The sequence below is a fragment of the Kryptolebias marmoratus genome, linkage group LG21, assembly GCF_001649575.2.
Source record: "Kryptolebias marmoratus isolate JLee-2015 linkage group LG21, ASM164957v2, whole genome shotgun sequence".
In the NCBI taxonomy this organism is placed as follows: domain Eukaryota; kingdom Metazoa; phylum Chordata; class Actinopteri; order Cyprinodontiformes; family Rivulidae; genus Kryptolebias; species Kryptolebias marmoratus.
The window spans coordinates 19,369,065-19,392,631 of record NC_051450.1 but is presented as its reverse complement, the minus strand read 5'-3'; the positions used below and the strand labels follow the sequence as shown (position 1 = coordinate 19,392,631).

Genomic DNA, 23,567 nt, shown 5'->3' with positions numbered 1-23,567 from the left:
AAACAAATCTGTTCTGAATATTGTATAATACAAGTCAAATATCACAATTTTTCCATGTGGGTTTCTGCTCTAAACTATGTTTTTAGAATTGCTTAAATAATTGTTATTTCAGTCATTTTCCAATGAGGCCTGTTTTGGTTTGTGTTTATATTACAAGCTGCTAAAACATGCAGAACAACAACATGGATGTCAGTGTGTAAGATAACACATGTCCACGCCTCAGTATCATATTGTTTTTTATTTTCACTAGTTCAACTGTCATGTGTGTTTGCTTTAATTTCCATTGGGTTAAAGGTCCTCATTGCAATGTCACAAAGACCTATCAAAAAATAATAACAACAAAATAATCATTAAGTAAGAAACAAAATATGCACATATTTTTTCACATATTAATGGTTAATGTGTCATGAAACAATTTCTTGTAACAAAATTTACGACCACACGTGTTTGTTTACCTACCTAAACAGCTAAAGTGACTGAAAATGTGTCAATAATGGTGGCATCCACACAAGAGCAGTTTGGGAAGAAGTACAACAGTTTTGATGTATTGGTACTTAGATAAGTTGCAGATTAAAGTGTTTTGTTTACATTGAATGTGGGCCCACATTTCAGAATTACATGGAAAACTAATGGAGTAATCTCTTTGAAACTGCACCATTGATAGAGTTCAGAATCACCTTTTCTTCCTTTTTTATTATTGTAACCATTAGTCTTCAGAGTTTAAAATTAGTATCTTTAAAAGTAAAATCCAACATATATATATATATATGTTGGATTTTATATATATTTTATATATATATATATATATATATATATACAAATCAAGTGACGTGATCCTACAGGTGTTACAGACTCTTCTCACAGAAGAGATTTATTTAAAACAGTATATTCAACCACTGCTATACGTTCTGACTAAGCTATGATATTTTAATAGTTCTTGTTCCTTCTGAAACATTTGATTATATATATATATTTTGCATATTTACATGTTTATTTTATTTTATTTTGTAAAATTACACATTTGATTCACTATAAACATTGAATCATTTTTATGTCTGGAATAAAATGGCTGCACATCAGTTGCAAATCAATCAACATGTTTAAACAAAAAAAAATCAAGAATTTGAACAAACCAAGAGGTTTAAACACTTTGTGCCATTCAGCCATGTTGCCTCAGAGACATGATAATGACCGTACATGTGCAAAGCATAGTGTTACATCACTTCACTTTAAAATGCAGGAGGTAAAGTAAGGTTTAAAGTTGAAATCCTGCTGGAAACACATGAAGATTCAGTCAGTTCTGTATGATCTTGTGCCAATGTTTAGTGCGATGGATGCTGCAAACCAGGTACCGCTATCCATGTGTGCAGATATGGATTAATGCAAACAAATTAGTGAATCTCCAAAGTTCAGAAACAAAAGAAGACCAACTATAATCTGATTTTGATTTTCTTGATGTTTCATTGTGCTGTGGTCGACTCCAAGCTTTTATCTTCACTCTTTTTTGCAGCTTTGAGCTAAAATGTAGTTCTGGTTTAGGTGACGTCAGAGAGACATGGCTGGATTGATTCAGCCTGTGTCAGGTAACAGATCAGTGTGGTTTCCCCTGGTTTTTAAATCATAGAGACAAACTCCAGACCTCAAACACCAGCATGCTGTGTTTGTTCTTGGCATAGGGGTCAGATGGACAGCACAAGAGCAAATATTTATTCGAAAAACCCAGGAGTGCTAAAACTGAAAACTCAATGTAATGTATGTGATATAAAACATGTTATTATAATTTTGTACTTTTGCATATCTGCATATAGTTGATGGAGTCCAACTCATCCTCAGGATAGTTGCATTATTTCAAAAAACTTTAAAGTCAGAATTTAAAAGAAATACACAGCATTCTTTTGCACACTGTAGGAATGACTACATGAATGATGTGGTCTAAACAGGTTGTAACACAAAATTAGTTTCCAAATTGCACTCCGTTATGTGACCCTCACAAAAAAGGATTCCACAGCATAGATTAGTGGTTGTTAAAATAAACCCTTAGTTTTGGTGTTGCACTGGTTGGAGAGAGCCATACCAGGCTATTGTTGCAACAACATCAGCAGTCACAAAGGAAAAAAAGACAGAGCAAAATCTAACAACACGTAGCGAACAAAGAGCACTTTCATAAATTTTCACTATCTGATAACAAACAGGAGGCAAGGAAACTGATCCCATGACAGAAAGGAGTCAGGGGTCTGTTGGTGTGGAAGACGATGGGCTGGCAGGAGGACAAAGAGGCTGAGAAAAGTGTTTGTACATTTCTGTGGCAGGACCCTGCGGGGGTGATGGGATGGGAGTGTCTGGTGATGCTGCAAAAAAACGAGAAGCAGAGAAAAATGGTTATTTATTCACTGATCATTTCTGCACAAATAAATAGAGTCACAGTTACAGTGTTTTAAAGTTTATAGGTGTGACTTTTTAAATTATTTCTTTATACATATACATTTTTAACATGTTTGACAATAAGCTCATCAAATGTGGTGCGTACATGTTTTCAGCATTTTTATCGGCCGGCACTGAAGTTGTCTGTTTGTCTTTAGAATTAGCTGAATTTCTCATGAACCACTGGGTGGATTTTAATAAAACTCTCAGAGGGCAATCACTGGATGTACATCTACAACATAATAACTTTTGAAGTCAAGCCCATTCAAGGTGGCCACCACAGCTAATCAACCTTAGCCAACACAAAAATAGCAATATCAATTTTACAGATACTGAGCTAATTGTCTGATGTGATAGTAATTAGGATCATCCACAAAACATTATCTAAGGACTACTCCCTGTCTTTTTAGCATAAACTCTGGCATGAAAGTTGGCAGACAATATGCATTTCTTCAAGGAATGCAAGGCCTATAATTATTGCTAGTTTTGTTGGATCTTACCTATTTGTGGAATGTGAGAGACAGGCATGGTGCTGATGACAAGTGTGTGTCCAGTCACAGGGTCCTGGGCCAGCTGGGTGTGTGCTGGGTGGTTCAGGTGTGTGGGCTCCGTCGTTAGTCCTGAACAGAAACCACAACACTTTTAAATTAACTCCAGAAAAAGATGTGAGTTTATCCTCAGCCTGGCACGATGTCAGTGTCAGTCACTCCACAAGTCAGTAAAATAATTGAATATCCTATTTATATTGTTTATTTTGATAAACCACTTGTTATTTTGTTAGTGTTGAAAAGAAAGAACATCCCTCCCAGCTCCACATTCTTGTCACTAAATATAATCTCAGCACATTTGAATTGCAAAAGGTTTGTTGTTTTTTTTATGTATTAGTTCCACATTTTGACAAGATGTTCTAAGGAGAAAAACGCAGCTCTTTCTGTACACTGTCATCCAAGTCAGGTTTTTATATCCAGGATATTTTTTAACATGTTTGGAGAAACGTAGGGGACATGTTTGGAGATTATTTTTCTACATCAAATCTTATCTTATTGTTTGTCATAGCCCCCCGAGAGTATATTTGATGCATTCTGTTATTTGTTTTTTATACACATTAATATATGTGTGTAAATTTCTATGTCACTGCATCATGCAGACAGTACAATCAGCGTTGCCTATTACAAATCTGGGTTATGCAAAGATATATTACTCCTCAGCAGAATTTAAAACTTTTTAGTTGTGAATATTCCAGAAAACTTTGCCGAGCATTTATGCTCTTCCTCCCCTGCAACGCCTCATATAGTTCACCACTTTCGGCTTCCACTGGAGCCCTTTTCTTTGCTGGAGGTCACCCTATAAGTATACTGAATTACAAGCACAAACGCTGTCCGATCTCACCTCCCAGCAGCATCTCATGCAGCAGGTTGTCGATCTTGGCCAGGCCGCAGAGTTTAATGAACTGGAGCTGTTCAATCATCTGCCAGGTGATGCTCTGCAGGGTGGGCAGCAGGAGTAAAAGCTCCCCAAAACGCCCCCTGGAGTCATATTGACGGTCATTAATATAGTCTTCCAGACTCATCTGAACCTGCAAACATGCACACAAGCGCCAAGAATCCATCACTGTAAGCAAACTGAGTTTGAGTTTGAGGACAAAATGTAAGGAGGAAGAGTGATGGTAAAGAAAGTTATCCTTAAAAATCCAGAGCTAAAAGTGAAATAAATATTCAGTGATTGTTGAAACTGGTAATAAACAGTAAACATAAGTTGCAGTCTTGCAATAAATTCTGAAAATTAAATATGCGACTCACCTGCAGTCTCATAGCTTTAATTTTCGAGGGGTCCCGCAAGGATTTTGCATCTGCAGATTGGAAAGCAACGCATGTAAGAAATGGGCAAATAATGAAAGGAAAGGGTAGAGGACAGGACTGAAGGACAAGACAAAAAAAAAAACTGATGGGATGATTATGCTCAAACTGGGGCCTCAGCACAAAATGAGGGGATTTATGGAAGGAGCTGGAAAAAGGGGGATAGGAATCATAAGATTGGGGCAGCGATAGTGGTCAAATTATCAACGGAATGGGGGAATATACCAGTCAGATATAACAGTGGGTTTTTAAAACCGTTTAATCAAATTATCTGTCTTTTTCAATCTTACTATCATGTATTTTAATTGTAATAATATAATTTTCTGTGTCTGGCTGTCTATTACACAAATGTCCTGAATTAGATTTCCAGGATTACAGCAATAATAATGTCCTAAATCTGATCTTTACCTTCTAGGTTCAATGTGTGACATCTAGTGGCACAAAAAGGAATAGAAAATTATTCCAGACGCAAAAAAAAACACTTCAAATGGCCATTTTAAATGCAGGGTTTGTTTTGTTTTATGTGAGCTTCAGGGATAACATGCTCTTTCAAAGTTACATACAAATTAAAGCATATTATGTTGCTTTTCTGCCAGTACTTTAAGTCTAAGATGTGGTAAATGAGCACAAAGTTGCAATTTAACAATTTCTGATTATGTGCATAAATTCTACTGTAGTAAAAGAAAAAATAATCTGAGTCTGTGTTCAAGACATTGAATTATAGCTTAATATCTGTAATACTGGCTGACTTTTTTATTAAAATGTGTCCACTGCTTCACAAGATATTTTACCAACAAACAAACAAACCCACTCAGACACAGCCAATTACATGAGCACTGTTGTTCTCACTTACTTACTTACTAAAACTTTTGTTTTGTGGCATTGGATGACAAACATCACAAATTAAGTTATGAAAAACTAAATAAACATTTTATTTATATGTTTAGTTGATAAGTGGAATTTTTGTGCATTGTATGGTTACATGGTAAATCAAATATTTAGAAAAATGCACTTCAGTACTAATCAACTAACATCATTGCTGCTTTTATTCAAAACCTTTTTTTTTTTTAAACAACCACCATCTACTGTTTCAGCAAAATTAAATCTTTTGTGATCATGTTCTTGGAATAACACAGCTGTCTCTCAAGGTACATTCATCCACAGGGAAGAATAAAGAGGCTACAAAAACTAGATGTATACGTGGCAAATACATTGATGGCTGATTGGTTAGGATACTTTTTTGTTTTATGTATTACCTGGGTCAAAGAAGACGATAGCCTTCAGAGCTGCATATTCATTCTCGTCTATCTGAATATCTTGGAAGGGCTGAACCAGCTCGTCTAAGACTCTGTTGGCTACCCTGAAAATCTCAGGTTCAGGGCTGTTTCTGTGTATCACGCAGCCATTGCCTGCAGAAATAGTGCACATAGTTAGAGGCGGTGTGGAGAAGAGTTATGTGGAAGAAAAAGGTATGTGGGTATGTACAAGGTGGGGCACCAGTGTGTACTTGTTGGGATTGTTGCAACCTTGACTGGTTCTATTTAAATAGCTTTAGTCAAAGTAAATAGTTGTCAGTGAGGTACACTAATAGAGAAAGTATGTCTGAGTGTTTGTAGGTGACAGCTTTGTTTACTGTACGATGTTGGTACATATTTCATCAGTTAATAATGTAATTTACAAAGAACACCTTTGAAGTTGCAACAACAGAGAAAGAAAGGAAACAGAAAGTTTTGGTTAATCATTGTCAGTCTTCACACATCAGCGCTGACACACATGATTACACCACACAGAAATAAGACGGCATTATAGTGGTTGTTTTTTTTACCTAAAAGCAGGAAGTCCTTGAATGGCATTGACCTTCTGGCAACTCCAAGCAAAAGTTGTTCACCTGCATGAGCCCTGAGCAAGCTCACCTGGGGACACACAAATGTATTCACAATTCACCAAAGAGAGCAACATATAAACTTTATATATACACTTTATCTTGAAGTATACTATTCTCCAAATGCACTTTTTTACTCTCTCACACCTTCAAAATGTAAAGAGAACCATTATACAGAGTCACAGGCAGTGGCTGAAATTAATTATACTAATTTTAATTATAAGATCGCTTCTCAGCTATGATTATATACAAGCCAAACCATAGTCACTGTTTGTCCTAATTTATATTACGTTACCTGATCATCCAGTGGCAACTCTCCAAAGGCTGGAATGTATTTGGCCCATTCAACCAATACCAAGAGCTGCTGCCTCATAGAATCACATATATCCCCGACAGTGGCTGATTTCAGCTCTGATATGTCTGCAATTCCTGCTGGAGTAGTGATCTGCTGGGAAAGAGCGGGGGAATAATTCGTGTCATGTATGATGTTTTGAGTTTCGAAGCTGATATCAACTCACACACAAAAATATTGTAGGTCGTCAGTACATGAATGTCCAAAACAGGAAATTGGTAAAATATCGTTACCTGTTGGGATAATGATTCAGCCTGAGCCAAAACAGTAATGGGTGGAAGGTCCTGGGAGTCTGGGATAATTCTTCGGGAGCTGATCCGATCTCTTTCGTTCTGTACAGCTAAGATATATTTAAAAACTGGTTTTTATATGTGCTCTTTGTGTATTTGTGAAACAAGTGCAAAATACAAAAGGATATAATATGATATAATATGATATGTTACAATACGTTATAATATATCACAATTTGTTACAATACATTGACACATTATAATATTTTAGGTTATAATACATTACAATATGATACACAAGGCTGGATTACATTATGATCCATTACATTACAGTATGTTAGGCTATGATCACAAAATGCAAGGTTATAATACCTTACAGTACAATATGATATATAATATTAAGTTCCGTTAAAATACAATATATTATGTTATGATACGTTACATTGTGATACGTTGCAATATTTTAGGATGCAATACATAACAATACATTAAGATATCAATTAATATGATGTAATATACTATATTGTTTCCTTGGGGAAATTTGTTTGGACTCACTAATTTACAAATAGTTTTCTTAACCAAAAAAATCACAAATAAACCTTTAAAATTAACTTATACAATGCAAGGATAGTCCAGCAGCAAGACACAATGCACAATAAATGTAATCAAATGACTTAAACTTTTATTTTTAATGGAACAGATGAAAAACCATCAACAGACCTCTACAAAGCAATATCTTTTGTAAATGTATGAGGATTGAGGCGCAATCTCTTATGACAAGATTTCAAGTATTAACTCAGCTTGGTATTTATTAGTGGAAAACCTTGAGGTGGGGCTCAGGATGGAAATGATAACAGACACTGGAGCCAGTTAATATTTAGGAGAGCAGCCATACATGCTGGCATCAGCAACAGGAGTAAAACGTTAACCAGTTGCAGTCCAGAACAAAATGTTTCAATATCACAGGATTGGGTGTCATAAACCCCTGTGGCAAGGCTATACCCCTCATAAATACACACACACACATACACACACACACACACGCAAAGTAATCACTTGTTTTATGGTTAAACCAATTTCGATTAACTTCAAGACGCCTTGATATTTCATGGACATAGTTTTTTTTTGTTGTTGTTCTTCAGTTCTACCTTTTTAAAACCTCGTCTTTGTCATGATGGCAAAACTAAAATAAGCTTCATGGGATTCATCAGATAATATTAACACGGAAGATACACACTTGGTCTATTGCTACCTTTTTATCTTTACACCCATTATGCAGTATCAGTGCTGGAGAGAATATGATCTTTTTGCTGATAAAGGTCAACAATTTAGTGTCTTTTATTTGTCTTACCTTCTTTTTTCATGCCAGCTCGAAAGCATTTGTTGAGTCTGCAGAAACGACACTGGTTCCTCTTATCTTTATCAACAATGCACTGTCTGCTGAACCTGAACACGACAATCAATAATTTAGCATGTTTCTACAGAGCAGGACTTAATGCACACCAGAATGTAAGAAAATGAACGAGTCCGGCATGTGCAGATATCTGAAAATCAAATGTGTGTGTTTGTGAAATCATGTTTGTGTGCACACCGAAGTGCATAGATTCTGCTAGGTGTGTTTCATTTTATCTAACCCATGTCACTTGCACATTTTAATTGTTAACCACGTGTAACACCTCTCAGTAATGAACAGTTTGAATGCAGTATTAAGAGGTAGGTAAGTTTTCAGTGCATCTCGGCTGTTTGTACCTGCAGGTGTACACGTGATTCTTGCGTATGGAGCGTCTGAAGAAGCCTTTACAGCCGTCGCAGCTTGATGCCCCATAGTGTTTCCCTGTTGCTTTGTCTCCACAGATCGCACAGTTACTGCTGAGCCCATCTGGACTGGAGTGACTTGGTTCAGTTGGCATACTCTCTGGAACACACACAAAAAAAAAAAACAACACACCTTTCCACATGGTCTTCATTTTGATTCAAGAGTGCATTACATACTTTGGCAAAAATGCACAAACAACTAAAATAAGTATTGTATTACAGGTTATAATAAAAAAAGTAAAATGTGCTTTTAGATCAGATCAGATTTAAGCTTGCTAAATAACAAACTGCTGGAAGTTTTCCCCCTCAAAGGGGGGATATATATATTTACTGCATTACATCTAACTCTTGAAATGATACCCATGATTTGTAATATTTGTGGCTGCCATCATCCTATCAAAAATTAACCTGAGTACACTGATTATGTTAATGCTGCTTTAGTTAATAAATCTTTTGCATACAATGTGGTTGAAAAGTGTTTTAAAGGTAACTGCAGAGTTCATTGTGTATGATTGATTTGTCTGTCTGTGAATCAAGAAAAATATTTATTGAAAAAGGCGTAGGCTACAGTGCTGCAGTTTATACAAGTGTGTTTATTTTCACTATGATTATTCTCAGTGACTGAAACTGAAATTTTCACAGGGGGTTAGCATATTGTTCTGTTAACACATATCAGAGAGAAGACAAGATGATCGCACTGTAAATGGGACAACCTGCAGATACGTTCTCACTCCTGCATTGCAAAGCATGTCCCCCTCAGTCAAACATCGTACTAATGTGAGGCGTGTTAATGTTTAACGAACTCTCTCATCAGTTGCTGCTGTGACGTCATTGTTTCACTGAGGTGTGTGCTCGCTCTTCAGTATCTTTATGGCACATATCCCCAACCTCTATCCCCATTACTCTGCTAGATACCAAGACCAGTCCTTATCTTTTCCAGGTTTAGTTCCTAGCTGGTTTACAACTTTTAATACCATATTAGTGAAAAAATAAATAAAATTGTCCAAAGGTTCCATGCAGCTGCTTTGAAAAAATTTGGATTATAGTAACAAGAAAAAACCTACTTAACTTTATGTGCCAGCTCCATGACCTTATAAAATACTATATCAGCCTGCATTTTAGCAGGACTTTTAATTTGAAATGAATTTAGTGTAAAGTCTTGTGGAACACCAGTCAACAGACATATATGATTTGATTTAGCATGTTAAATTTAAAACATCTGCTAACTTTACAAAAGTAGATGTTTGTAAAGTTACTAAGTCTGAGAATTAAAAATAAAAATAGACAAATTTAACAAAATTTAAATGAAATTGAATTAAATTTAAATTGAAATGGTCAACGTAATTTTTACTGTACTGTTAAATGTGTTATTTGCATTCTTCCAGAACAAACATTAAAGTTTTTTATTTCAGAATATATATATATATATATATTTTTTTTGGAATTAAGAAATGTACCCAAAGCTAAATTTCGTGCATCTTCCTGACAAGTTTTACAGTTCGTATTTTTTTCATATAAATGTTATTCAGTTATTGATTTGAGAATATTTATCCATTCTTTGTGCTTTAAGTCCGTTTTGTGAGACATTTTAGATTTTAAAAGTGTGTTCCCAGACTTTCTGTGGTGTTTTGGGTTTTGACCTTTGTGTTGTACATTTTGGCATAAATTTGAATTTGGAATTTAGTTGGTGGCCAAAGATGTTTTCAGAATGCCTATCCAGTCCTAGTAGTTGTTTGACAGAACATAATATTATTGCTTTTAAATTGATCTTCCTTTTTTTTAATTTTTTTTATGAGTGAATTCTTTAAAACACAATCTCAGTTTTTATGCAAACCTGTACTTCACAGACAGAGAGCTGCTCTTCCTGTGAAACTCTGCGTCTTTGTTTCCCTTCAAACTTATCTTGACTCACTGTGGCTCAAAACTTCTATTCTGACGTCTCTTCATCCTCAGCAACACTTTCCAAGAATCACCTAGTTTGTTTGAATCTTATTTTGAAAACTTTTGACGCTGGGGTTTGTTGTCAAATGCACACAAAAAAAAAACTTTTCGGTCTATGGATCTCCCATGAAAAATTGTGTAGGTGCTGCTTCTGCTCAGTAGAACAATTCAATCCAGAGTCTGCTTTTAAATAGCTTTTCAGATGGTTCTCTTACTTTACCTGAAACAATCCTGTGAGTAACTTTCTTTAAAAGTTGTCTTGGTTTTCCATATTTCAGCTTGTAATTCCTCTGAAGATCTACTTCCTAGTATTTTTACAAATCTAGAAAACTGCTTGTTTTTTTAATCATTTCTATCTGCTTTTAGACAACAGTATGGTGTCAGTACTCACAAAGGTGGCTTTTTTTGTATATATTCATATCATCTATACACTACAGTAATGTATGTGAGCACAGTTTCACATCAGCAGAAGATCATTTTCACCTCTATGTCCCAAGTGTTCGTGTTTTTGTGAGTTTCTCTGTGTGTTTTTGTGAGTAGGTGTTGTGCTTGAATCCTGACTTACCTCCTCCTCCATAGAGCACCTCTGCATTCTCAAAGCCCAATGTGCTGAATGATGGATCCAGGCCTTCACAATAGTTGGCCACCTCCATATCTAACAGAGATTTACTCGGAGGAACTGTAGGATATTTCATTCCTGTTTGGATGTGAGCTGCCTTCTCTTTTTTCTTTCTGCTTTCTCTTCTTTTGTCTCTCCTCTCACTTCACTCCTCAGTCCCTCTGTCTCTTTGTTTCTGTCTTCCTATCTCAGTTTCAGCTAATTCTCAAAGATATGACCGGGGAGATCCTTCACATAATATATCTATAATCTCATCTGATTGGGCCATGAACAAAAAGTAGGGTGGAGCTGGAGCCAAGACTTCTTACTTTAGCGTACCTTACTTATCTGTTCTTTTCTCTCACACTTATCACAGGGATGAAAAGATAGTGGTAAAGGAGTTATTTCCCCTTTTATTGTCCTATTTGCACCATTTTTTCCCCTTCTGAGCCACGTTAGTTTATTAGGAGAGAGCTGCTTGTTCTCTAAGTGCGTATGCACATAAAAGTGAGTGCATTGATGGTCAGAAACATGTTTTGTTTTGTTTTCCTTGAGATTTATGGTTCTTTCTGTGAATCGTGTGTTTGTGCTTGTGTGGGGATTCCTAATCTAATCAAAACTGCAGTAATATTACCATCACTTCAGGAGATAAAGTCTATAAAGATACAAAGTTTAATGGAGAACATTGATAACTCTTACACACACACGTCTTGATTTTACATCTAACTCTTTGTTTTAAACCTTTAGTTTGACATATCCATAGAATTATCTGTGCATATATTAAAATAACTTTTAAAAAGTGCATTATCAACTAAACTTCAAACCAAAATCTGTTTTTATCACCGGCTTCCAGAAGCAATCAGTCTTATTTAAACACAAAAATGGCTCTAACTCAATTAATTTTAGATATTTAGTTCAAATTTGGGGTGATAGAATTTGAGTGCCACTCACAACACATTCTCCAAGCACTATTTAATCAGCCAAGATCTGTTTGGAAAACATTATTATGAACTACTGGAGTCAACTGTGACTGTCTGTTAGCAAAATATCTCATGAACCACTGGGTAAATTTTAATGGAACGCTCAGAAATTATTCACTAGATGTTCATCTACAGCTCGTTAAATTTTGGAATTAACCCACTTCAAGATGGCCGCCACAGCTAATCAACATCAGTCAACACAAAATGGGATATACTCTGTCAAAGTTAAAGTTACTGGTGTGGTTGGAGCCTCAACACATTCTATGACCAGATCTTGCAAAATCTCATACTTTCATATGAGATCACTCATAACGTTATTCACAAATTTGGACCAAATTGGCTTTAACTCCCTCCTTTCTCAGCATAAGATAATTTAGATTTAGAACTCTGGCTGGAAAGGTGGAGAGTGATATACATTTTTATACATTTCTTACTTGCACCATCATGTCCCGCCTGGTGTTTTTACTGGGGAAACAGAGAGAAGATTCACTTCAAAAGTGCAAATTAAAACTGAAATTACCCTTCCCCCACACTCCACCTTCCTCTTTTAAGGCAGAGATGCTATAATCATTCTCTGAATGCGCACAAACTAGTTAAATATTCTCACCTACCCATTCTACACTGAAGGTTTCATCACACTAAATCTCATTGAGTGTTTTAGGGGCAATCAGTTTGGGCATTGTTACAGAGAAGGCTGTAAATGATAAGAGACGGTATTACGGGTGATTTGATGCCCTGGATCTGTGACAAGAGGGCCAATGAGACATAAAGTGAAGGAGTATTTGAGCAGACGTGATAAATTCCAAGTTTGGGGAAAACATCCAAATGAACTCTATTGCAAAGAGCAAATAATATTTGTATGCAGGCTCTGTTAGTTAATATCTGAGGGTGAATAAAGGGGTTAATAAACAGAGGCATGAGAAGAGATCGGGGTGGGAGGAGAAAGTAATGACAGACAGATTATATTTTAACCACATAGTTTGGTCAGAGCGACTGGCTCATCACGTTTGCAGAATGTGGAGAAAAGTTTACAAGTCAACTCATACGATGACTAACTGATCACGTGACATCCGTTTTGAAACTTTGAAACTTTGCCACTATTATTAGAATCAACTGCATCTGTTTGCAAAATATTTCATGACGTACTGATCGCTTTTTTTTAATGAACCTCTCTTTCTCTCTCTCTATGCATATATATATATATATATATGCATATATATACAGAGACACACATAGAGTATATTGTGCAAAAGAAGCCATACAGTTATTAAACTAATTCTGACTGTAAGGATGATTTCCTTTAATATTCTTCTCATCAGTACTTTGTATACAAGGTAAAATAACTTCTTCATTTGTACTGATTATTCTTTATTCACAGGTAACACAGAGAATAGCTCTGGCCTTACACTTAAACCTAACAGATACTAACAAACTTGAAGCATGCGCAGCTACTGGGACCAGAGCAACATGCAACAATGAACCTCTCACAAGAAAAAAACAGACGCAGAAGCAAACTTAAAGGGCAGGGAACTCATTAACAACACAGAAAGCACCTGAGGATAATCAAACTGCAGAGGGACGGACAGAAATAGGAACACAGGAAGGACAAAATTGAAGAAACACACTCAAAAAACCTAAAAAGACACTAAAGCTGAGGACAAAAACCCATTTTCCTACACTGAGAAACTGATGAGCTAAACGTGTTCTCCTTTACTGGCATTATTCATCTCATAAAGCACAGTCAACCACTTGGATGAAGCATAAAAACCAAGAGGTTTTGTAGACTTTATGACATGTTTAATATTAGGATTAGTTTTATATATCTAAAAAGCTGGTTTGATGCATTCATAGAAACAGGTGTTGTTCCAGGACACAGAGTTACTCAGAAATGCTCCTCCTGCCTATCAACCGAAAGCTCCCTGCAGCCATAAAAGCCTGTGTTAAAAGGCAATCTCTGTGTGAACTGGCCATAATACCAGCACCTCTATTTAAACTACAGGTTTTAATAGTCACAGATGATGATCAGCCACCCATGTCGCTCTTATAAAGCCGTACTTCCTGAAACCCAAGCAACAGTAAAACATTTTATAAGAGCGGCGTTCCCCGCCAAACTTTACGTGCTTGCTTTCGTGCGGGTGAATTAAAGCGTTAGCATGTTTAACTAAAACTAAATTCAAACCAAATCACCTCAAATCATCACTTGTGATATGCGAGTCTCAAATGTTTGTGCAATATACAAGAACAGACTGATGTCTGACATATAATACAAATAATAATCATAATTTTACAGCTGATCTCAGTTCTACACACAGCAGCATGTCGTATTTGCATCATTTAAGAAAGTTCAGCGTAATAGTTCACAGTTTATTTTGTCTCTGTGTTACTCAAAGCAACACGTAGTGAGCATATAAAACTTTCTGCAAGTGCAAAACCTTTTGAGCCTTAAAAAGGGTGAATTTATTAAGTGTCCGCTACATAAGTTACACAAATGACAATTACTATAGTTTTAGTGGTAATTTAAGAACTGATGGAGCTTCAAAGGAGAAAAACAGACTAATGTGCTTTTTTTGCTTATGTCCTTGTACGTGTGAAGGTGGTTATCACATGATCTTTACGGTACAGCATGCATGACAAAGTGAGTCTTTATCTGTTTTAAACCTGCCCACGCCACAGCACATACTGTGAAGTAGCAGCTCTCAGCTTGGAGGCAAACTATCACCACCAAAATATAAAACCACGTGATTTGGGAGAATGTGCAAGCAAACCCCTTTAAAATCTGATAAGGGCTCCCCTATAGGCACAGCACACCTTAATAGTCCTCACTAAACTCAGTTCGTTTCAAGAACAAGGAAGAAATGTTTGACTTACCTGTGCTCCTGTTTCCGTCAGGTACGTGCATTTATCCAGTGTTACCGCTGTGATCAGTACCTTTGGACTAAAGCACATGGAGCACTGGGACCATGTAAGGTGTTCAACAACATTAAAATAGAAGGTTGGAGAGCTGAACTGCCTATAATTCATGAAGCGACACATTAAATGGCGCCATCATAGTCCTGTCATTAGATCGATTTACTAAACAAACTCAAATCTGGGTGGGGATGTTAAACAGTAACCCAGCTCCATAAAAATGAGAAGAGAAAGATCACCAGGTGTGTACGTGTGTGTGTGCGTGTGAATGTTAGGCAGGGCCTCTGACAATCTGGGTAAGGAAGGTGGAGATCCAAGACATTTTAGGTGATGTTTAACAAGATGTTGTAGAGAAAGTAAAGCTTATTTCTTTTCTCAGGTATGAAACTGAACTCTCAGCCTTATTTAAACCTGGACAAAAATAAATGCAATATGAATTCTTTAATATTATTATCTTATGTATACATTTTGTCTTCACATAACTTTTGAAGTTTTTGGATGAAAAAATTAGTTTGTACTCAAACCTGTAATGTGTAATACGAACCAGTAGGTGGCAGGGTTTCATCACTTCTGAGACAAATTCAAACTCCAGTTTTCTGAAAGTTTTATTTTCAGACAAGAAATAATTACAGTATTTTACTGAATAAAAACACAAAATAAAGAGCAACAATAAAACTTCACATCTGTCCATAGTTTGTCTGTCTCTGCTCAACTCAGCTATCAAACAAGGCGAAAATAATAATAATAATTCAAAAAGGTTATATAATTAAAAACATAAAGATAACCTGGGTCAGGTGAGTGCTTTAGTCCTATTATTCGTTTTTAAAGGGATAGATTGAATCTTTTGAAGTGAGCTATTATGGAAAGGTTATGAACAAATAATATCTTATATATATATTAACCACCACTATCAGTTTCACATCGCTTACTTCTCAATGTAATATTAAGATATTCCATCCAGAACTGCCCAGGCTGCATCATGAGTGCTACGGCTAGCTGCTGCTGCCACTTTTTGCATTTGTAAATAGCAAGCATACAAATTGGTGCAAATATAAAGGTCCATTCACATGAAACACATTTTTTGCAAAGTTGTTCAAAGAGCTATGTACAGCAGGTAAAACCGTACCACACAGTCCCACTTCAAATGATCTGAACTTTATATTTAATTGAAAGCAAAGCAATAAAAAAATAAATAAACAATGAGAACATAAAGACATTTTTACAGCTGTTCTTGTGCTTCTTATATACTTATTTGTATGCAGAGAATACTCACACACATGCACACTTATTGTTCAGTTACAATGTCCTGGGAAGCACATGGTAAAGGTTCTCCTGCCCAAGAAGGTGAGCATGTCCAGACAGTTAAAAGTGGTCAGACTTAGAAAAACCTCATTGATGTTCTCGAAGTTAGAGTGTTCAATGTAGTACAGACGGAAAATATGGTATGGAACAAAGCAGATTAACATGATCAGGGCAAACAGGAGGCTCTTCAGTTGGGCTCCAAAGTCCTGCTGAGAGGTGCATCTTTTCTGATACTTCCTGTGTAAAGCCAATAGGACATTGGCTTGCAGGGCTGTCAGCACCACAGCCACTACGATGATCAATGTGCTCAGACAGTAGTTCAGCACTTTGGCAGACTCTATCCTGTCTCCAAAATTAAAGCAGCGTGTTATGTTGCAAGACTGGTTTTTACCATCCTTGCCATATTCAAAATGGATGAGGCATGGAGCTGCAACTAGCACAGTGATCCACACGAAACCACTGCCAATGAGTGCGTGCATCCTGCTGAAGGACGCCACCTGTGCAGCTTTGGAATAGTGTGGCAAAAGGCGGGTGACGAGGATGACTACATACAGCACAAAAGACATGTACATATGGATGTGGATCATGGCACTCACAATTTTACACCATGTTTCGCCCAAGCTCCAGTTACCAGCAGCGTAATAATAAATTCTGAAGGGCGTCGTGAGAAGGAAGATGAAGTGGGCAAAAATCAGGTTGAGCACACCAGAAGAGGTGGTGGAGGGTGTGCGGTATCTCATGATGTTCATCATCAGGCTCAGGCTTATGGTGCCGCAAAGTAGAACCACAGAGTAGATGACCAGGAGGGTTGTGTTATACTCGTCATTTGAGAGTGTTGTGCCATTCAATTCTGTGCAGTTCTCAGAAGAAGACATCCTAGAATCAGGAAGAAGGTAGAGGAAACAGAAGAAAGAGCAAGAGAGGAATTTGTAAAGACACAAAGGGGGGTTGGGTATAAAAAAAGTGTCACAAAAGTAAGAAGAGAGAAACAAATTGTACATGTCAGTAAAAACGAATAATTTCAAATTCATTATATTATATACTTGGCATTTTCTCTGAAGTAAACAGTAACTTACTAGAGTTCCTTGAATGTAAAGTTATAAACAGTTTTTATTTCCTACAGTTTATCATAAATAAGTCTCACGACGACAGCAGTGAAAGGTCTCTCTTTAAAAACACTCTGAAATCCATTCAAGTAAGGTAATATTTACCCTTAAATATTTTTTCCCTGTCAAGTTTCAGATAACACATTTTGCATTCCTGTTTTTCCATTCTATCACTTTCCCACATCTGTGCCTTTATAATCCATTCATGGTCCAATGCCATTATATACTAGACTGTTTTGTCTCAACTCAAAGTTGTCATGTAACACAGACAGAAGTCAGTATTTTGGATTTTTGTGACTCAAATAAATATAAAATCATGCATAGTTTAGTATCAAAAGCACTGGTTTAAAGTTGTAAACTTAACTAATTTAACGTATCTGCCTAACCACAAAAATTGTTTTCCACAGTTGGCCAAATATGCAAAGTAAATGTCAAGTGAAAAAATACAGGAAACAAGTAATTTTGTCAAAAGGTAGGGGTCTTCAGAATTTCTTTGCTTTTTATAGGAACCAGTTAACCAGTTAGGAGGAAGGATTTCTCATAGTTATCTTTAATGTCCGGATTGTCAGTCTGACCCTGAGCCTCACTGGTATTTTCCATGCCTTGACTGAAGCTCTAGATTGTAGTTTTGCAAGTACGGTGGTGTTGTTTGAAAAGGGCAGACCCACCCGTTTTCATTGACAGCTTGCTTTAGACCAGTGGTCTCCAATCCTGGTCCTCGAGGGCCACCATCCTGCAGGTTTTCCTTGTTTCTCTGCTCCAACACACCTGATTTGAATCAATGGGTGATTAACAGGCTTCTGCAGAACATGAAGAGGGAATTAAACCACTGAATCAGGTGTGTTGGAGCAGAGAAACAAGGAAAACATGCAGGATAGTGGCCCTTCAGGACCAGGATCTGAGACCCCTGCTTTGGATGTACTGGTCACAATGTTTCTGTAACTTATTTGTTTGTTCCTTTTAAAAAATTTTCTGCTGCTGTAGCTAATGTGCGTCAAGATTGGACATGTGCACTCAGAGGTGGTATTGGAACGAGTGGTTATTGGAGCAACTGTTGCCTTTCTATCATCAGCCAGGTAACCTCAGACGTCAACAAGGCATTTTCGTTCACACAACTGTCGCACACTGGACATTATCTCGTATTCAGACCATTCTCTAGTAAACCCTAGAGATGGCTGTGCATGGAAATCCCAGTGGATAAGCAGTTTGTGAAATAATCTGGCCAACAACCATGCCACCTTCAAAGTCACTTACATCTTCTTTCTTCCCCATCCTGAGGCTTGATTTGAACTCCAGCAAGCATCCAGTTGCTGCCATATGACTGACTGAATAGCTGTTTGTGTTACCAAGCAATTGAACAGGTGTACCTGGTAAAGTGACCAGTGAGTGTATACAGTATGTATTTCATCTCCTCTACCAAATCGTTTTTATATGAAGCCTTGAAGACAGAAACATCTCATCATTTTAAAACTAAAAATCTTCTGATATTCACAGGTTGTTTTATAGTCACATTCTTGCAGTTGGGCTATTTTAAAACCCTGACGGTCTTTCTTGCACTGGGTTTAAAACTATTTTAATGATGTTTTCAAAGGATTTGTGAATGAAAAAGAACATGAAATTGTTATCTTGGGGGAAAAAATGCACCTATTACCATTTAAAACTTTTAAATTAAATAGCTTTTTTGCAGACGTGTACTCTTTAGCAAGGCTGCTTGCGGACTTCATAACAAAGTATTGAACCTGCCACATTATAGTTACTCACAACATAAAGTGTTCAGAATTCAGATTATCTTGAATCTAATTTAGATTTAACTTAAACTCGTATTATTCAATTAAAAAAACAAGAATTTAAGCAGTTAAGAGTAAACTGTTAATCAAGAATGTAAAAACATGCAGTATTTGTAATGTAAAAAAGTTCAGATCATTTCCTCACTAATTATGAGTAAACAAGTTCTTAAAACTGAAGAGTTTGCTAAGAGGCTTACCTTTTCTTTGCTATCGTCTGATCCAACCAAACAGGAAAAACTCTGCTTGCCCTCTTTTAAACCATTAAAGTCAAAGTATACTTTCACAAAATCAGTTATAATGGTAAACAAAGTACCACCACTCAGTTATGTCGTGGTTAAATGTTAGTAAAAATGAACTGTTCGTTAAGTATGAAACCTCCATGCGCTTTTGCATATCGTCTGTCTGAGCTCTGTGAGAAACAGGAGGTGACTTCATGTCAGCGTAACCACAGAGCTGAGCTTCCTCTTTCTGACCAGCCTTCCATAAACATCCTTTACTCTTCTTTTAATTGGTGCAAACATTTAGATTATACATTACACGGCATATCAAGTGCATTACTGAAATATTCCTCGCATTATCTCAATAGCATTAATAAAGATGTAAAAACTTTTGTGATGTACTGCTATGGATAACATCTCAGTACCTATATATGTGTGTGTGTGGGGAGGGAGGGTTAGAATTTTTCATACATTTTTTGGATCTCCAGAAACTGACCCTAATTAACGTGAAGTATATGTCTTCATGACTCTGCGGCGGTGGTCTGATGCATTATGTGACCATAGTATTGGCAAATTTCAAATGTAAAAGAGAAGCGTTTCAGGATGTGGGAGTGCTGGCTGCAATGATGACCATGTGGGCCTTTTATGGTGATGCATGAAGAGCACAGATAGATATATAAATAAAAATTAAAGGCCTAGCATCTCTTAAAGGAAACTATATCCCCTGTCACCTTTCATGCCAGAGTCAAACCTTGGAAATAACATCTAGCACAATGTTATGATATAGCAAGATGTCACGCTCAGAATATGTGTTACGGATGACTCTCAGCTACTACTACATTAAAATTTAGCTCAAAATTGACTGATTTAGTCTGGGTTAAGTTTGATTAGCTGTGGTAGTCATGTCATGTCAGCTGTGAATGCACATTCAGTGATTATTTTCTGAAAGTTTACCTAGAATCCTTCCAGTGGTCCATGATGAGACATGTTGCTAACATACAAACAGGGTTGATTCCAACAGTTAATGCTGAAGTTTTTAGCAGAAATCTTGCACTTGGAAAACGTGTTGTGAATTCTGCTCACACCAAATTTGATCCAAAAATCCATAAAAAAGACTGAATTATAACTATGTTTGTGTTTTCCATGGCCAGTTGTCTGTGGCAGCCATCTTAAATCTTGTTGACTGCAAACATTAATCAGTTATAGAGGCATAACTAATGATTACCTTCTGCAAGTTCTATTAAAATTTGTTCAGCGCTGTGGTTAGTGCTGTCGCCTCACAGCCGGAGGGTCACAGGTTCGCCAGCCGCTCTGTGTGGAGTTTGCATCTTCCTCTGCATGCGTGGGTTTTCACTGGCAATTCTGCATGTCAGGTTAATTGGTAACTCTAAATCGTCCCTGAGTGAGAGCATGAACGGTTGTTTGTTTGATTTGTTTCTGTTTGGCATTGTGATGGACTTGCAACCGGCCCAGCGACCGCTGGAGATAGGCAGCAGCTGCTCCGTGACCCGGAGAGGAGAAGTGGGTAAAAAAAAAAAAAAAGATATGCACACAGACACGAGCTAGAAACATTGATGTTCAACTTCCCTATTCATCAAAGCTGGTCTCTGCCAAAAGAACGAGCCATTTCTAAACATGTCTTGTCTTGCAGGTTTACAGCTCGGGTTCTTAAAACTCTGTCTTTAATTACGGTAAACTATACTTTTAAAAACAGGCTGAAACACTTTCTAGTAGATTACTGTTTATCACGGACAGCTGGGGTTCTTTGAAATGTGTTTTTGAATCAAGCAGTTTGCTTTGCTGCTGATTTTGGTGGCATGGACAGAAAATTTCACAATTGGTCTGTGAATCTTTATGGAAATATGAATTCTATGCAGCTTACTGTAGATAAAAAGATAATGCACCACTAAAGCAAAATTCTACAACGTTTATGCCTGACAAGGTGTGGAAGACAAGGAAGAGAGAGCCTTAAGAAAACAGAAAATTATGTTCATTTGTCATAATTGCGTTGAATATTTAACATATTGAAGATGGACAATAGGCTGCTGCAGGGACACATTTAAACATTTTAAAGCCCAGTATAAAGCACCCACCCACCATCTTCACTGTACATTTACTTATTTAGGAGCCCTTAAAACGAGAGAGGGAGAGAGAGGGAGAGAAGCCCTTATAACTTTGGGTCAGTTTGACCCGAAGGCCACAGTATGGTTAACACTACTTTGTAGCTTATTCTCCTTCAACAGCAATAATTCTAAGAAATTAAATTGAAGGCAACTGGACTTCCTGGTTTTGATTGTCAGTTTGGTTCTTTTCTGAGGAGGTTTCATAATTCAAAAAGAATTTGAATTTGTTTGTTTTTTTTCAAAAGAAGTGAAGTACCTTTAGCAGGAAGTCCAGTCAATTTGATTCTTTTTCTTAGGATTACTGCGTCCTGGATGTCTGCGAATTTACACCACCAATAATATCCAACTATAAAAAACATAATAAAACATGTTTCCATTTTTTTCTCTTTCTCATTGTCTCCACATCCTCATAAGGAGATAATTATGATCTTGTTTTGGTAGATGCATGGTAAGGTGCACGGAAATTCTGTGAAATTAAACAAGACTATCTATGGTCAGGAGGTGGTCTGAATCAGCAAATTCAAAGGACAGATTATAAAGGTTTTTCAGAAGTTGACACATTTTCCTGAATCCGTTATGAAATGTCTGAGACGAGCTGCACTTTGGTCATAATCAGCTAGAATGACAGTGCACTACTTTCTGTTTTAGGCCCGACTTCTACACTGTTGTCTTTATGGTTAATTTTAGGAGGCATGGTGTGAAATAGAACTTAACTAGTGTGCTTCTTTTGAGCTCTCACATATTTAGATTACACTCCATAACCATCTAAGCATATATTACATTACCCAGTTTATAATATCACCCCCAGCAAGCTAAGCCTGTTTCAGCAAACTGAAAGTTAAAACAATCGAACAGAAAATTTATTCCCAAATACTTACATTTTCCACACCAGAAGCGTGGCCAAAGGTGGTTAAAGATATCTCTTTTGGTTACAGTCTTGTTTCAGGTCATGCACTGACTGAACTGCTGCAGTTTGATGAAAACATTTATTAACAAAACGGACAATGATGTTGGGTTAATACGCCACTAGCTCGCTTTGTAACTCCGTATCAGATGACAATTTGCTCAAGAATTTAAACTGCAGTGAGGAACCATGAGTGGCGAAAATCCTGACAGGACGCCAGGCAGGGGAACTGGACCAATCAGCAAAGACAAGCCGTGTGGGTGACAAAGCCGTGACAAAGAAAAGGAGCAGAAAAGGCAGGCACATCTTGTCACTGATAGTAAATGCACTGGGTTTTATTAACAATAGTTGTGGGCTAATTTTAAACTATGTTTACCTTTTATTTTTATTATCTGACAAAAGAAGACAACAACTGGGATGTAACATATATTGGACAAACACTGGGAGAGCACTGTTAAAGCGTTCTCAACTACTAATAAAAAGTTGGAAAATGGCAAAATAAAAAGTACGGGCAAAGAAGTTTGAACTTTTTACTTTCAACGTACAGTGAATGCAGTTAAAGATTTAAATATAAAGATAACAAGACTTTCTAAAAGCTCTTTGCTGAGGGTCATTCTTTTAAATCTTGACACAACTAAAAGTATGAATTCAAACACAGAAAAAATTGATTTTTTTTTTTCTGCCCTTATTGTAATTTGCTTTGCAATCAATGGCCACAAGTCAAATACTGACTCCATGTCCAGTGATATACTCAATAAACCTGCAACTATAGATCACCTTCCTATTCAAATATAACAATTAATAAACTTTTTTCTACTGCAATTTTCTTTTTTCCTCTGGTGTCATCAGTCAGATTAGGAGCAGTTTTGCTAAAAAAAAAATGCCTGATTGAGTCAATAAATAAGCCGCAGGTGGAGCTATTTACCACGAGAATGGTTATTTTGCCATTTTAGTGGCTATATAATAAATATATAGATTTATAAATCATATAGTAAATATCAAAACAAACAAATGCTTGCTCGTAGTACATTTCGTGTTTTGTGGGTAGCTTTTTAGTCAATTTATTTACCAAATTTTGCCTAACCGTAAATTCTGTCTCAGATTGTTTGAAAGTAAAGCCTGAAGTTTTTTTTTCCTTATTGTTG

General features: G+C 36.7%; 2 protein-coding genes across 6 annotated transcripts; both read right to left on the bottom strand.

The window, feature by feature from the left end:
- Positions 1-223: 223 nt before the first annotated feature.
- On the bottom strand, positions 224-15,128 carry hnf4g (hepatocyte nuclear factor 4, gamma). Of its 3 annotated transcripts, none has more exons than XM_017428386.3 (11): positions 14,944-15,128; positions 8,491-8,656; positions 8,093-8,187; positions 6,745-6,851; positions 6,455-6,607; positions 6,103-6,190; positions 5,534-5,686; positions 4,221-4,270; positions 3,811-3,997; positions 2,922-3,041; positions 224-2,348 (listed from the first exon to the last, which is right to left on the bottom strand). In XM_017428386.3, exons 1-11 carry the CDS (start codon positions 14,972-14,974, stop codon positions 2,227-2,229), a joined length of 1,272 nt encoding a protein of 423 aa, XP_017283875.1. In that variant the 5' UTR covers positions 14,975-15,128; the 3' UTR covers positions 224-2,226. The 3 variants fall into 3 exon arrangements, with proteins under 3 accessions (XP_017283875.1, XP_017283873.1, XP_017283874.1); XM_017428384.3 differs by lacking the exon at positions 14,944-15,128 and adding an exon at positions 11,063-11,814; XM_017428385.3 differs by lacking the exon at positions 14,944-15,128 and adding an exon at positions 11,063-11,811 and having other exon boundaries at positions 6,455-6,604.
- A 457-nt stretch (positions 15,129-15,585) lies between these two features.
- LOC108243141 (probable G-protein coupled receptor 141) lies at positions 15,586-22,471 on the bottom strand. Of its 3 annotated transcripts, none has more exons than XM_025008650.2 (2): positions 22,397-22,471; positions 15,586-17,160 (listed from the first exon to the last, which is right to left on the bottom strand). In XM_025008650.2, coding segments are annotated over exons 1-2 (888 nt in total). In that variant the 5' UTR covers positions 22,399-22,471; the 3' UTR covers positions 15,586-16,274. The 3 variants fall into 3 exon arrangements, with proteins under 3 accessions (XP_024864418.1, XP_024864419.1, XP_017283885.1); XM_025008651.2 differs by lacking the exon at positions 22,397-22,471 and adding an exon at positions 19,375-19,575; XM_017428396.3 differs by lacking the exon at positions 22,397-22,471 and adding an exon at positions 18,059-19,158.
- Between the last annotated feature and the right edge of the window lie 1,096 nt (positions 22,472-23,567).